At 39.1% G+C, this 13,601-nt stretch overlaps 1 protein-coding gene across 1 annotated transcript in view; it reads left to right on the top strand.

Moving 5' to 3' along the window:
• LOC129777736 (uncharacterized) overlaps positions 1–13,601 on the top strand; it is a 45,314-nt gene that overhangs the window by 15,903 nt on the left and 15,810 nt on the right. The window contains exon 4 of the mRNA XM_055784196.1: positions 11,629–11,809. Coding sequence (XP_055640171.1) covers positions 11,629–11,809 — 181 coding nt within the window. The remainder of the gene's footprint in view (positions 1–11,628; positions 11,810–13,601) is intronic.

Genomic DNA, 13,601 nt, shown 5'->3' with positions numbered 1-13,601 from the left:
GCTTTCTTCAGATGGTTTAATTACAAGTGGTATAAGCAACTTTATATAACTTTCCTATAAATGGATGACATGCTTGTACTCCTTGTACTGCTCAATAGCCCGAATGGACGGATTATTAACACATGAGAATCAGAACCAAGTTCTGGTGACAAGTATCAGGTTCGGAATGATGTAGTTTGGGAAAGTGCGATTCAAAGCTTATCGAAAGTGTACAACGTTGGAAAAATATGTACACATTGATTGCTGTTTTCGATTACAGGGGCTTGTATTTCAATTTCATTCGCCTCTAAAACATACAATGTTATGACGATGTGACAATGATATGCGTTAAATAATCATTTCCTTCTCCGTCTCCTTCAAAATGAATCATTCAACCCTCATAAAAACCTTTTGGTACCATGTGATGTAGTTTGATTATGTTCAATTAAGAATTCAGTATGAATATTAATTGACAGTGAACTCGTCGACAGAAGCGAGGAGCAAATAAGAAATATGTCAGAATTGTTATTGCTTTCGATATTTGAAATATGCGTGCCGGGAGGTGTTATAATTGAATGATTCATAAATTCTGCTAGACACATCGAATCTACTATTTGTTTCACATTTTCTTTACATGTTGTGTCGCCTTATTCACGAGTGGACTGTAATTTTTCGCGCTAACATTGTCTTTTCTGATTTGTAAAATAACGACTATACGCATCAAAAGCACAATGAAGAATAAAAAATGTGGCTTCGGGCCTGATCACGAACGTCACTTCACGGTGAAAACGAAATGAATTGTATGCAATTTGTATGCATTTTATTCCGTTTTCACCGTGAAGTGACGTTCGTAATCAGGCCCTTCTTCTCATCCTCGCCTCGTGCCGCTGCAGTTTTCTCGCTGTCAAGATGGTACTGCGTGCCAAGACCAGGGGTATGACTAAAACGTCAAATCCCTCATATTGCCAGTGTACCCATCATTGCTGCGTTTCACTGACATTTTGGTTCTGTCAATTACTGTTATTTACAACTCGGTACGGTTATATAGTCGAATAGTGGCTACCCTTAAACTCCATGTTAAATGTGAACACCTCCATGTGAAACCGAAATATGAAAATCGCTCATGCAGTTAGAAATAAAGCATATTATCTCCGTGATTTTAACGATTTCAATCCTCGCAAATGATATGTTGGTAAACAAATGACGCCATATTGATTTTGATTTTGGGTAGCCTATATTCAATTGATGTCTAACACCTGGCCAAGACTGGTCTATGGCACTGGGTGAGGCCGTCACTAAAGGTCCATTTATACGTTGCTAGTAGCTGACTTCACAATGAGCAGCTACTGACCAGGTGAACTCGCTTGACAAATGGTTGACTCGCCTTGTCCGTTCACACAATGTGAGCTGCTGGCAAGAAACTAGATACTACGGCACGGGTTTACCAGAGATGCCAGACGATTTTTCAAATGTTCATCAAATAGTCAGAAACAGCAATCAGGTCCGAATTTGTCAGATGAGGAAAATGAAAATGATAGTAGATTTGCAGAAGGAACAAATACGCCTCGAAAACAAAAATAATGAAGGAAAATCTACTTTTTTATATCGATTATGTATTCTGTTTCTTAGAACAATACTTTTTTTTTGCAAGTTGTGAGTGAATTCTGAATGAAAATTGTGCCCGATAATGATTTTATATTCAGATTCCCAATAAAGTTATCTCAAAAAGAAAACGTATTAGTTTTCCAATAATTTTCAAATCTATAAATATCTTCGCACATTTTCAAATATCTTAAAAATAGAGACATGTCAAGACAATGTAAAGATTTGGCATCCCTGATTCGAGCGCTAAATTCGGTTTTTGACGTTTTGAGGGATGCGAGTGCGAGTAAATTCAAAAAACTTTGAAGTAGCTCGCACGCCGAATCACACATGACACTAACTGGAATGATGTGTTCACACGGTGTGAGTAGCTGCACTGCAGTAACTGACTAGATCGACTCGTATGCTTACTCGCACCGTCTGAACCCGGCTTAAGTTTGTTAGGGGAGTGGTATATGAAAATAGTACGGAAGAAAGCAGAAGGGGATTTTTTTGCTTGAAGCGTGAAAGAGACAGACTGACCACAAGCGAGGTTGTGCACAAGCGTATTGTGTTTTGTTTACATACAAAACACAGTATACTGCAGATGGCTGCAGAGTAGTTTTGACATGTTGGCCCACCTTAGGATATATTTCTAGGCGCCTTGCTGCGTTCCGCGGTGTGTTGTTAAGGTGAAGGTGGAAGCTAGCCATTGTAGTAGTATAGGTAAACCCACGTGTAAAAATGTGGTAATAGTGTTTGTGAGAGAAGAGCAAAGCTCACGTAAATAGATCAATTCACTTATCAGACTGTTTTTTTTCCAATTCATTTATTTGTAAGGCTCAATCGCATTAGCTTTGCGGAGCCACTAATTCATGATTTGTTTTTACAGAATTTCAACTTAAATCTATGTTTAGTAGGTTTCGACCGATTACTCGCGGTTTACTCGAGGTTAGAGGGGCAACAATTATCAGACTGTGTGGCGCTTCATTGACACGAGTCTTTGAATACATTTGAAAAAAAAACAATTCAATACTAAAGTAAAATGTATGAATGGTATTTTCCGATGAACAATTGCAAATATAAATATATATAGAAGGTGCATTTGCATATGAAGTAAAATTCTGATTATACGCGAGCGTAACATGGGCAAATTTATAACACATGCGAATTGGGGCTCTTTTGGTATTAATAAGTTCTTCCGCATAGTAGCTCGATGTTGATGATTCCTTAATATTTTTCTTCGTTGATCGTATTGTTTTCACATATTCACGTTGGAGAGCCTTAACCCTTCTCTTCGTTGGCCGAGGCATTTTGATTGAATGTAATACTTTTCGGTTTACTGTTTTTGAAAGCATAAGCAGCCGTGGAAATGTTCCGAGCTCTGCAATACAATTTTCTCACCCAATGTTAAAGTTGCTAAAACTTACATTATAGACCGATTAAACGCAAAAATAATAATTGTATTGATATCAACACAATTTTATTCTATTGATTTTCATGACATGAAACGCTATGACTCAGGAGCAACATTTTATTGAGTGGTTTTTATAGCTGTTTCGATGACGTTGTCTGGCATCAGTGTCGAAAAAATAACGATGCTTTCACCAATACAAACAAAACCATTGCCGAAGATTGAAAAATTTAACTTTCAGAGCACTAGCCGCAGTTTTCCGACTTTTTTCATTATACAGTGCGACAACGGACGAAAATTTAATATCTTGTGAGTAATCGATTAGAGTTTGGTTGATATTACTTGGTGGGAAGTGTGCGAAAACGATCATTTTCTTCACCCTGTTGCTCAAAATTATTGATTTTTGGGCGAGGGGTGAGGGAGGGAGATGAAAGAAATGAGCGCCTTTGTGGCTAGCTTCCACCTTCACCTTAATTTCAGTAGGTTGCATTTGTTGATATACTGAGAGACATTTATTCGTGGCGAACGGCTCGTACATCCTCCTCCGCGGGAAACTAGCCTTTTCTGATCTTTAGGTTACCATTATAGGTAGAGGCGCCAGCTTATGAATTTTCCGTCTCAGCAAACTCGCCTTAGTTCGAATATCCACCAAACTGATCAATCCATCTGCTCCTACACAGGCTGATTCGACCTTCCCCAACCTCCATTTCTGAGGAGGAATGTTATCATCTTTGATAACCACCACTGTTCCAGGTAGAATGTTATCCTTCTTAAATCATCCAGTGATTCTCCTCTTGACTACCTTCTCCATCGCATTCCGGCATAAACACATTATGTATGCCGGAGCTATTTGTGGCTTCCTAAAGGACTCGAACTTGTGGAACACTGGTAAACACTCCAATGTCACAATCACAGAAGCTACAGCTTGTCGCATCTCAGGTACATCTTCATCGGGCAGAAGGTCTGAGACCACCATCCGATATTCCTAATCGTTGTTCTTACGAACGTTGGCAGATTGACCACGTGACTCTACACCCAAAGTTAATTTTTAGCACATTTTCTGGCATCCCGATTTATTACATTAAATGAGCTGAAAGATAACATAAAATGTTCTACTCCCCAATACATGTATATCATTTGTATAATATATATGCTAGAGCCAATATGAGGGAGCGAAACAGGAGACACATTTAAATGAAAGCTTTTCGTATAGTTTGCCAAATACACGGCCCAGACAGAGAAAGATATATTCTCGTTCATGTTTACTTTATCGGCTTAGAAAACATCTTCCAACTTCATTTTATGATGAGGTGTAAAATTATCACGCTCCTTTATAGCGCTGGCAGCTATATGGATAGCGTGGTCGTGTAAACTTCGCATTCCAGCCGGCCTTGGTTCGATCCCCATTGACGTCGTATGGACTTTTTTTTTCCAAAATCCCAAATGAAAAAAGAAAAGAAAACAGAAAGAGATGTCTGCTCGCATACTTACAAACCATTTTTAAGCTTCAAAATAGCTCATTATTTGCGCATTTGACTCTCATGACCAGGAAATGGCATCTTTTCTGCCAAAGATGGCATGTTTTCTGCCAACGCTAGTTTGGGTGTAGGTCGGCTGGATTTTCCAGCGTATTCACATACAGTAGAACCCAGACTACCCGCGGAATAGTCGGGCAAGCTCTCCGCGGATCACGAAAATCGCGGATAACACTATAAATGACTAAAAATGATGTGCAAACACACAAAAAAAAAAGATATTTCAGCATGAAAACTATGTTTTACCAATACAGGAATCATAAAACTATCCATCTATAAGGTCTTGTACACCAGTTGTCAAATAATGTGAAAGTCATGGCCAAAACAAAAAAATGGAAAAGAATAAATGAAACTCGCTTTCGTGGATAAACCGCATCGCGAATAACCGGGGTTCTACTGTACTTCCATCTAAACTGTTCATCGTCAGAGTTTACCTTACTAACCCGGCTGATACTTCTAAACGTTCCGGATTTTTCTTCAGCCAAGCTAGTACCACTCGATTGTCCGACCACAAAAAATATCTCGTAAGGGCAGCGTTAATGCAACCAATATTTTCTTCATCAATCTGTGTAACAAAAGTGTTGCTGAAAACTTTTTTCTTGGAAAGGTCAACACTGTTTTCGAGACGATCTTCGACTTGGCACACAACCAGTTCACCACAGCACCTTTATCAGGTACAATATGTATACACAGTATACACAGGCACCGTAGGCCTCCAAAGTTGCATCGGTATATTCAACGCAACGGCTTCAGTGACCACAACACAACGAGGAATTTGGAGATTGCAATTCTTCATTTCATATGCTTTTCATTAGAAATTTATCGATAAGAATTACCAACGCCACAAGACCTAACAGGTCGAACATTCTCGAAACGAGCGACAGCACTTACCGCTTAGTTACACTATTTTCATACACGGTTGAGACGGAACCGAACTGCATAACGCCCGGGTTCCACATTAATCTCAACGTTTTAATCACCTCACTTGAGCCATTTTCATCAATGCTGACAAGCTCATCTTGATCGTCTTCTGGAATCCGTTTTAGCAACTCAGGATTATTATTAGTGCCCGCGTTGCCAAAAAACGGGGCGGAAGTTGTGCCATAGGTTACCGTTTGTTGTTCCACCAAGCAGTGGACTGTATTTTACTGCGATCATGTTTGTGCGTGTTCGAATCAAACTTTTCCACAGCCGCCCATGCGGCTGACACGCAAGTTCAACGAATATGGCAATCTCAACCAAAGTAGCAGCTATGCTACTTAGGAGAGAATGCGTTTCCACGGAATGATTCCGAGCGGCCCAGTGCCGCGTGCGATGCGAAGCAAATGGAAAATTCCATTCGCTTCTTTGGTCCTGTTAAGGGCCAATCCAAAACCAAACCACACCACAGACCGAATGAGGGATTAATCGATTGATAGAAAATAAGTCACTTAATCCTTTGTACACATTTTATTTACACCAAATTTACAAGATAAAATATTATCACTTTCTTTTTAGATTCTAAACGTTTAGCAGATTAAAATTCCTTCTTTCCAAAGCGGCGGTTGAAATTGGAGTCTGGTCCCTGCACGCAGTGCAGTTTTCTTGCGCTCGCAATGCACTCTTCCCACGGGTGGGGCGTATGTTGGTGTTTGTGCCCTCGCGATCGCCCTTTCGTTGCGTTCCTTCCTCCACCATCCACCGCTGAGCGGTGGACTGAACACCGTTGTAAGTTCTAGGACATACAATGGATCGGAAGGACTCTTCCTCCAGAATACACGAGATAGCGGCTTATGTTGTTAATCGACGAGGATCTGTCTGTACATGTTTGCCATGTCAGTAGCTAAAACGTAGAAAACGAAACCGAAGACATATAGACTGCAGATCAATTTGGTTGTTGGCACCAATCTTTATAACATCATTGAGGGACCTACCAGGTACCTTAGCAGGAGCATCGAACATAACACGACACTTAGTAGTTGTATTCGAAGATCGCAGAACCGCATGATGAGACAAGTACCATTTAATGATACCTGTCGGATTCTTGCTAACATCCACTTCTTTGCAACGATCAAGATTCTCGTATTCATCCTTTAAGTCTTGGTATTGCTTCCTTATATCTGGATGCTGCGGAAGTGCTAGCACATAGAACCTTCCTAATGCAAGTGGTCTGGAATCTCCCAACTCGCTTACGAACTCCAACAAGGGCAGTTTGACGACGTATCGCCCGGAAACATTTCTATAATAAGTTGCCTTGAAGTGTTCTTCACATTATTCTTCTTCGTTATCACCCTCATCAGTACCAGCGACATTCTCTATTTCTCAGAATCGTTGTATGGACTGACTAAATTCGTCTATTGTGACGGCGTGCGAGAAAGCTGTTCCATCAGATGCCACACCTTCATCGTACACTCCACCGACAACCCAGCCAAATTGAGTCTCACGAAGTATGGGAAGATTGTGAGCCAACGAAAATTCTCCGGGTAGTAATAACCATTCATTACCTAGGAGCATATCCACTTCACTTGGACGGAAAAAGTTCGGATTTGCTAGCTGAAATTCAGTGGGTATTTCCAATGCGCGAATAAAATCGATTTTTGACAAAGAAAAAAGTTTAAATAACTGTAAATCTCGACGTGTCATGCAATTTTAAGGCATTTGGCATCCTTTTTTTTAAACCCAGATTTCCGGTGATTTTTCGGTTTTCAAAAAACTCAAATTCCAACGTCTGCGACACCAGTAAATGAAGTCCGAATGAGCTAGTATTTTGCATAGGGTATACTATCGTGCTAATCAACATTTTGTAGCTAGTTCCGAATGAAAAATCGAGATAACTAATTTTATTGGCACCGTATACACCGTTTCGTATTCGAAAAAAAAAGTCCCAGAGTGCCAATTTTTGACAAAAAAAAAAAAAATGAAATGATAGTAATAACACAACAGGAGTGAATCGTGAAAAATGAAAATATAACCATTCAACTTAATTTACGTCGTTAATTCATGAGCGAAAGCTGTGGTTGTGGGATGCAAAAAATATTTATCATTGTTCCTGTTGGAACGGTTGAGCGTAGATTTTATTTATATCTATATTAAACCTCTACAGCCCGAGCCCGCCTTTAGAAAGGCTTAGCGGATTCTCTTTTCAAATTATTCAGACATTATTTTCAATGTAAACCCCCCTCCCCCACTAGAACGTCTTTAGAGTATTTTCATCTATCACACATGCACATTGTTCTTATGCTGGCAGCTTTCTGCTAGGAGTATTTTATGTTAAAAGTCGGAAGATAAAAGATAAAAGTGGAGTAGATTTTTTTTAGATAAATAAAAATCTTGGGCGGTAGAGGGTTAAATCACTTTATAGACACAATCAAAGTTAAAAATATGTGAAAAAAGAATCGGGTTTGTTCTTATCGATTTCCTATTCACCGTAGAATTGTTGTTCTCTGCTTTGTAAATTGTGAAGTTAGATCTTCGAGCCTCCATGAAGGAAGATTTGCTTGAAGCATTTCTGTTTTTACCAGCTTTCTTAATTTTGATATTGATTTTTATTGTTTAATCAGAGAAAATAGTAAATAAAACGATCTAATGAAAAACGTGGTTTAGAATTACTAATAATTGTGGGGAGTTGGAGTCGGAGTCGGAAAATTTTTCTCCTACTCCACAGTCCTGGAACTAACAGTAAATCTCGACGTTTCATGCAATTTTAAGATATTTGGCATCATTTTTTAATTTCTTTTAAATCCTCTCGCTATGGGTGATTTTTCGGCTTTCAAAAAAAACTCAAATTTTGACGTCTGTGACACCAGAAAATGAAGTCCTATTGAACTAATAGCAACATTTCGCAGGAATTCCCGTATGAAAAATCGAGATGTAAATTTCCATATGCATCCTAAACCATACGTTTTACCTTGCTTCCCGAAAAAAAAGTCCCAAAGAGTCGATTTTTGACAAAAAAAAATCGAGACGACAGTAGATTTCGACGTTTCATGCAATTTGAAGACACTTTGGCATCAACAATTTCTTTTAAAACCCCGATTTTTGAGGATCTTAAAAGTAAAAATTCGAGTGCTTTGAGGCACCCCTGAATTATGTCCGATTGAGCTGAAATTTTGCACAGGTCAGTTTTTTGGGTCAATAAACAAAATGTACATGGTCGGTTCTTTAAATTCGATAATGAATTTTTTTGCATACATTCATTGTCACGCTACTGTATATCCTATATTTATGTTTAGGTGCCTATTCCATCAAATTCCTTTGAAAAATCCTGTTCAATTTGAACGAGGAAAGTGACACTTTCCTCGCTCGAATTGTTTGTGTATAATTTCCACGAGGACAATAATGAATCTTGAATCAACCTTCAAAACCTTCCGCTTCCTGAAAACCATACATGCTATCATCCCTTTTCAGCCATCAAAACTGTCCATTAAAAAGTTATTTCAAAAAGTTTGATGCGTTTCAAAGTAATATCCGAAACAATGAGCAGTCAATTGATTTTTATCATTTTACTAGCTGACCCGGCAAACTTCGTCCCGCCCAAAATTTGTGTTTTGTTATCAATACCTTCAAACATTCACGTTCTCTTACTATGAGCAAGTTCATGGGTCCAATCGCAGAACTGTTCATTGATTGATCTTCTAATCGACCCCGTTGAATTTACCTTTTACTATAAAATTCCTAGTTTTTCTAACAAAACGCATCATTATAATATCAGATTATTTTCAGACACAATTCTCGTTCAAGATTTTTCAACCACTTGCAAATAACATGTTTCTCCGTTTCATGGAATAAATGTTTTATACAGAAAATATGATAGAATAAAGACCGCCCTAAATCGGCACAATTCCTTCCTCGAGTTCTGCTCTTATCAACACATTCGGCGATACTTTTTTATTGGTATAAATAGAAGAAGATATAGGAGGGCGTTTCATCACATGGATTTTTTCCAGTTTCGAACAAAGATCAATTTCGCTAGCGCAAACATCAAATGGACTAACAGCAATTGTCACTATGTAATTGTAGAATATATGGGAATTTAATTTTCCGAATTTTCCCTGTTTTTTTTCAGAGTTTTCCGAAAGCTTTCAATTTTCATGTTTGGTTTGAAGCCCCTCTCCATTCCAGAGGAGGGAGGGGTGTTATACCATCATAGAAACGTTTCTCATGCCCAAAAACCCTCAAATCACAAATTGTGCTTGATTAGTTCTCGAGTTATGCAGAAGTTTGTGTTTGTGTTCCCTCTATAATTTGTGTTTCATTTGTATGACAACCTCCCCTTAGAGAGGGGGGTGGAGTGTTTAACCACCATAGAAACATTTATTGTATCACAAAACCTCCATATGCCTAATTTGTTTCCATTTGCTTGATTAGTTCTCGAGTTAGGCAGAAATTTGTGTTTCATTTCTATATTTCTATGACAGACCGCCCCCCAACCTTCAGAAAAGTGGGAGGAGTGTTTAACCACTTTAGAAATGTTTCTTGCCCCTAAAACCTCCACATGCCAAATTTGGTTCAGTTTGCTTGATTAGTTCTGGAAAAATGCAGAAATGAATGCTTCATTTGCCTGGCAGTCCCCCCCCGCCTCAGTGAGAGGTGAAGAGTGTCTATTCACCATGGAAACGTTTCGTGTTCCCTAAAACATTCGCATGATAAATTTGGCTCCATTTGCTTGATTAGTTTTCGAATTACGCAGAAATTTGTCCTTTATTTGTACGGAATTTTTAATTTTCATTTTTATGGCAGCCCCACCTAAGAGAGGGAGGAGGAGTATCTAACCACCATAGAATCATTTATTGCACCCTAAAACCTTCACATGCAAAATTTTGGTTCCATTCGCTTGACTAATTCTCGAGTTATGCAGAAGCTTATGTTCCATTTGTATGGCAGCCCTCTCTTAGAGAGGGGGGTGAAGAGTCTAACCACCATATAATTATTTATTGCACCCCAAAACCTCCATATGCTAAATTCCGTTTCATTTGCTTGATTAATTCCCGAGTTATGTAGAAATTTGTGTTTAATTATATGGCAGCTTCCTTAGAGAGGGGGAGGGGTCTCAAACTATCACGAAAACCTTCCCCGGTCCCAAAAACCCCTACATACCAATTTTCATGTTGATCAGTTCAGTAGTTTCCGAGTCCATAAGAATCAGACAGACAGACAGACAGAAATCCATTTTTATATACAGTGGAACTTCGATTATCCGCGAGCGGTTCCTCGGTCTTTCCTCTTAAGTTTTCCACCGAGGAACACAGATATTTGCTGGAAAATATTTTATCCCCATCCAGCCTGAAGTGCGCTGCACTTTGGCGCTACTTTCAATCCGGAAACAATGTTAGAATTAACGAAAATTGAAAGATCTATCGGAAAAAGTTACCAGTTTTGTGTGTGATTGGTGACTTTTACCGATCGATTTTTCAATGTTCCATTTTGGCGTCATTTTTAATCCGGAACAATGCTCGAATTCGCAAATTGTTCTTAGCATAAGAATTTGGATATTGGATTATAATCGCGATGAGCATGAGCTCTACAATACCAAATTAAGTTTCAACGTGGAATGCTTAACACAAATGTAGTACCATTCGATCTATAGAAAGCGCGAAGTGGAAACAGGCCAGATTCGTTGAATCATTGCAATGTATGCTAATGTATATGAAGTATCAATTAGACGACGCCACGACGTCTCAAAATAATCGAACAGAGAAATTCAATACAAATGATTAACTAGTGATAGAATGCCGTCAAAACTTTATGCTCACTCCTTCAAACTAAATCTCAAGGGTCACGCGACAGGAAATTAGTAATATAAATCGCGTCGACAGACACAAATGATTTGTGGAATGGACTCTCACCCTTTCTTTTACGTGAGTCACCGTTTCGTGGCCAATATGAAGCCCACCTCGTCACGAAAGAAATCTCAAAAAGACCGTGCAGCAAAAACTATGCACATATATATATACATAAAGTAAACGCTCCGAAAAGGGTCGTGCTATGAGCGCACATTTGGCCTATCAAACGACAAAAACTTTCAATTTCCTCACTTTCATGTTTTATGTGTTCGCCGTTTTCCTGCTGACTGAGTTGGTCTCTTTGGTGCTAGATTTGTTTCAATAATTCTGTGTTTCTTGATCTTGTTTCCAATTTCAGCTGATGCTAGCAACTTCACCAACGGCAGCATTTCTAGCAGCAGTTGCTGCAGCAATAGTAGCATCGGGGTGGCGGACGAGAGTGGCAATGAATCATCATTACTATCATCGCTGGCAGTAGCATCCCATCCGCCGACAGATCCAATCACCCAACAATCTTCATCGCCATCCTACAAGACCAGGTTAGTGGTGGGAGTAAATTCACGTTCATATGGGCGAATTGGGATGGTGGTACGATGGTGTTTTGATGGAACGTAAGAGCGAACGTAATGTGAAAAGGAAACATATTGAAGTCGTTGTGGAACAAGATTACCTGTGACACTTCTCTTCCGACGACGAAAGAAAACTCTGCATGGACACGATATGATTTTAAACGTTGATCTATTACCGTACAAATATAACTGACGCGTGCTGGATGCTTTTTTTTTCCAAAAACGTTTATTAATCAAATCCTAACGTTTACAGAGTCAAATTTTATTTTAAAATGAAACTTATTTTCTATATAATTAAGACTAACAATTTAATAATAACTAAATCTAATACTAGATTGATTGGACAGGATTAGAATTTAGGTCTGGGATGGAGCGAGTGGGGTAGTTTGATTTGATGGGGAGGGAAGGAATCAAACAGTGATATAATTTCTTTTGAGAAATTGGTAAAGAGGGAGCATTAGGTTGAGGTTGCGACTAGCTAAGATGTCTCTAACCGGTAAGTCAGATTGACTTCTTAGTGCCCTGAGTGATTCCGACAGACCACATGCTCGATGTCATGATAATCATCACCACAAACGCAAATATTACTATCAACGATCCCACAGATGTGCATCGAATAAGTAATGATTAGTCATAAGCGAGACATCATGCGTTAAAGTCCCGACTTACATTCAATCTCTTGAACCATGCATTTGTCGATACCTTGGCAATAATTGTATGTAATCAGCGGCCCATATTATTTTCACTCTAATTGTACTGCCAATTTGAGAGAACGTACCGACGAGTACAAAGGAGTACAACAAATTCATGATAGTTTTTTGTCGCTCAAAAATGGTGCATTCCAAGGCCCCGATCTTAGTTAACGAGTCCGCTTTCTTGTTACCTGGAATGGAGCAATGGGTTGGGCCCAGGCTAATGTAATCCTGTAAGATTTTTCGATTAGACTACCCAAGAGCTGTCTTATTTTCATAAGAAAATAACATGAGGCTCTAATAGGTTTTATCGATCAGATAGCTTCCATTAAGACTATCTGAATAGATAAAATAGTGATGAATCAACAAGGATTCAATTTCTCCGAAACGTGACAGATTGCAGCTATTTCGCAACGTACACATACACATACGGATAAGCAATTAAAAATAAAACAGCAAACAAAAAACAGATTTCGTCACGAGAAGTTCCACGCGTTTGAGCTTTTTTTCCCTTGTTGTTTGACGAGGATGTCCGTTTACCATGGCCCCAGACCACAGGTGGGGAATCCGCGCCACTCGAAGATGCCGACTGTTCTTGTTCCCCTTATCGCGAAGGGGAAGGTACAAGGATCTTCGATTTGATCACAAGTTTTTTGTTTAAATTTAAAAAAATAGATCGGCATTTTTCAAAAAATAGAACAGGGCAACAGTTCGTGAAGGGTCGTCGCCAAGCACATCACGAATGCTCCCGCTGATCCTGTGTAAGTTCCGGAGGTTCTCGTACCTTGACTCTGGATTCAATTGAAGAAGTTCTTTGAAGTTATCAATTACCAATGGATTCATAATCTTACAGCGAATGAGATATCTGTATGACAGTTCTATAAATCTAAGAGACAGCGAAAGTACTCCAACAAGAACCTCAAGACTCATCGTATGGGTCGATTGCAGGCAACCCAAAGCAGCACGCAAGCAACGATATTGTATCCTCTCCATCTTTAAAATATTATATTAGTCTTAGCTGCCGTTCGGAAGCAAAAGAAACCGTAATCGAGGACCGATAATATCGTTGT

Source organism: Toxorhynchites rutilus, chromosome 1, assembly GCF_029784135.1.
Source record: "Toxorhynchites rutilus septentrionalis strain SRP chromosome 1, ASM2978413v1, whole genome shotgun sequence".
Classification (NCBI taxonomy): domain Eukaryota; kingdom Metazoa; phylum Arthropoda; class Insecta; order Diptera; family Culicidae; genus Toxorhynchites; species Toxorhynchites rutilus.
This window is presented reverse-complemented; position numbering and strand designations above follow the sequence as displayed.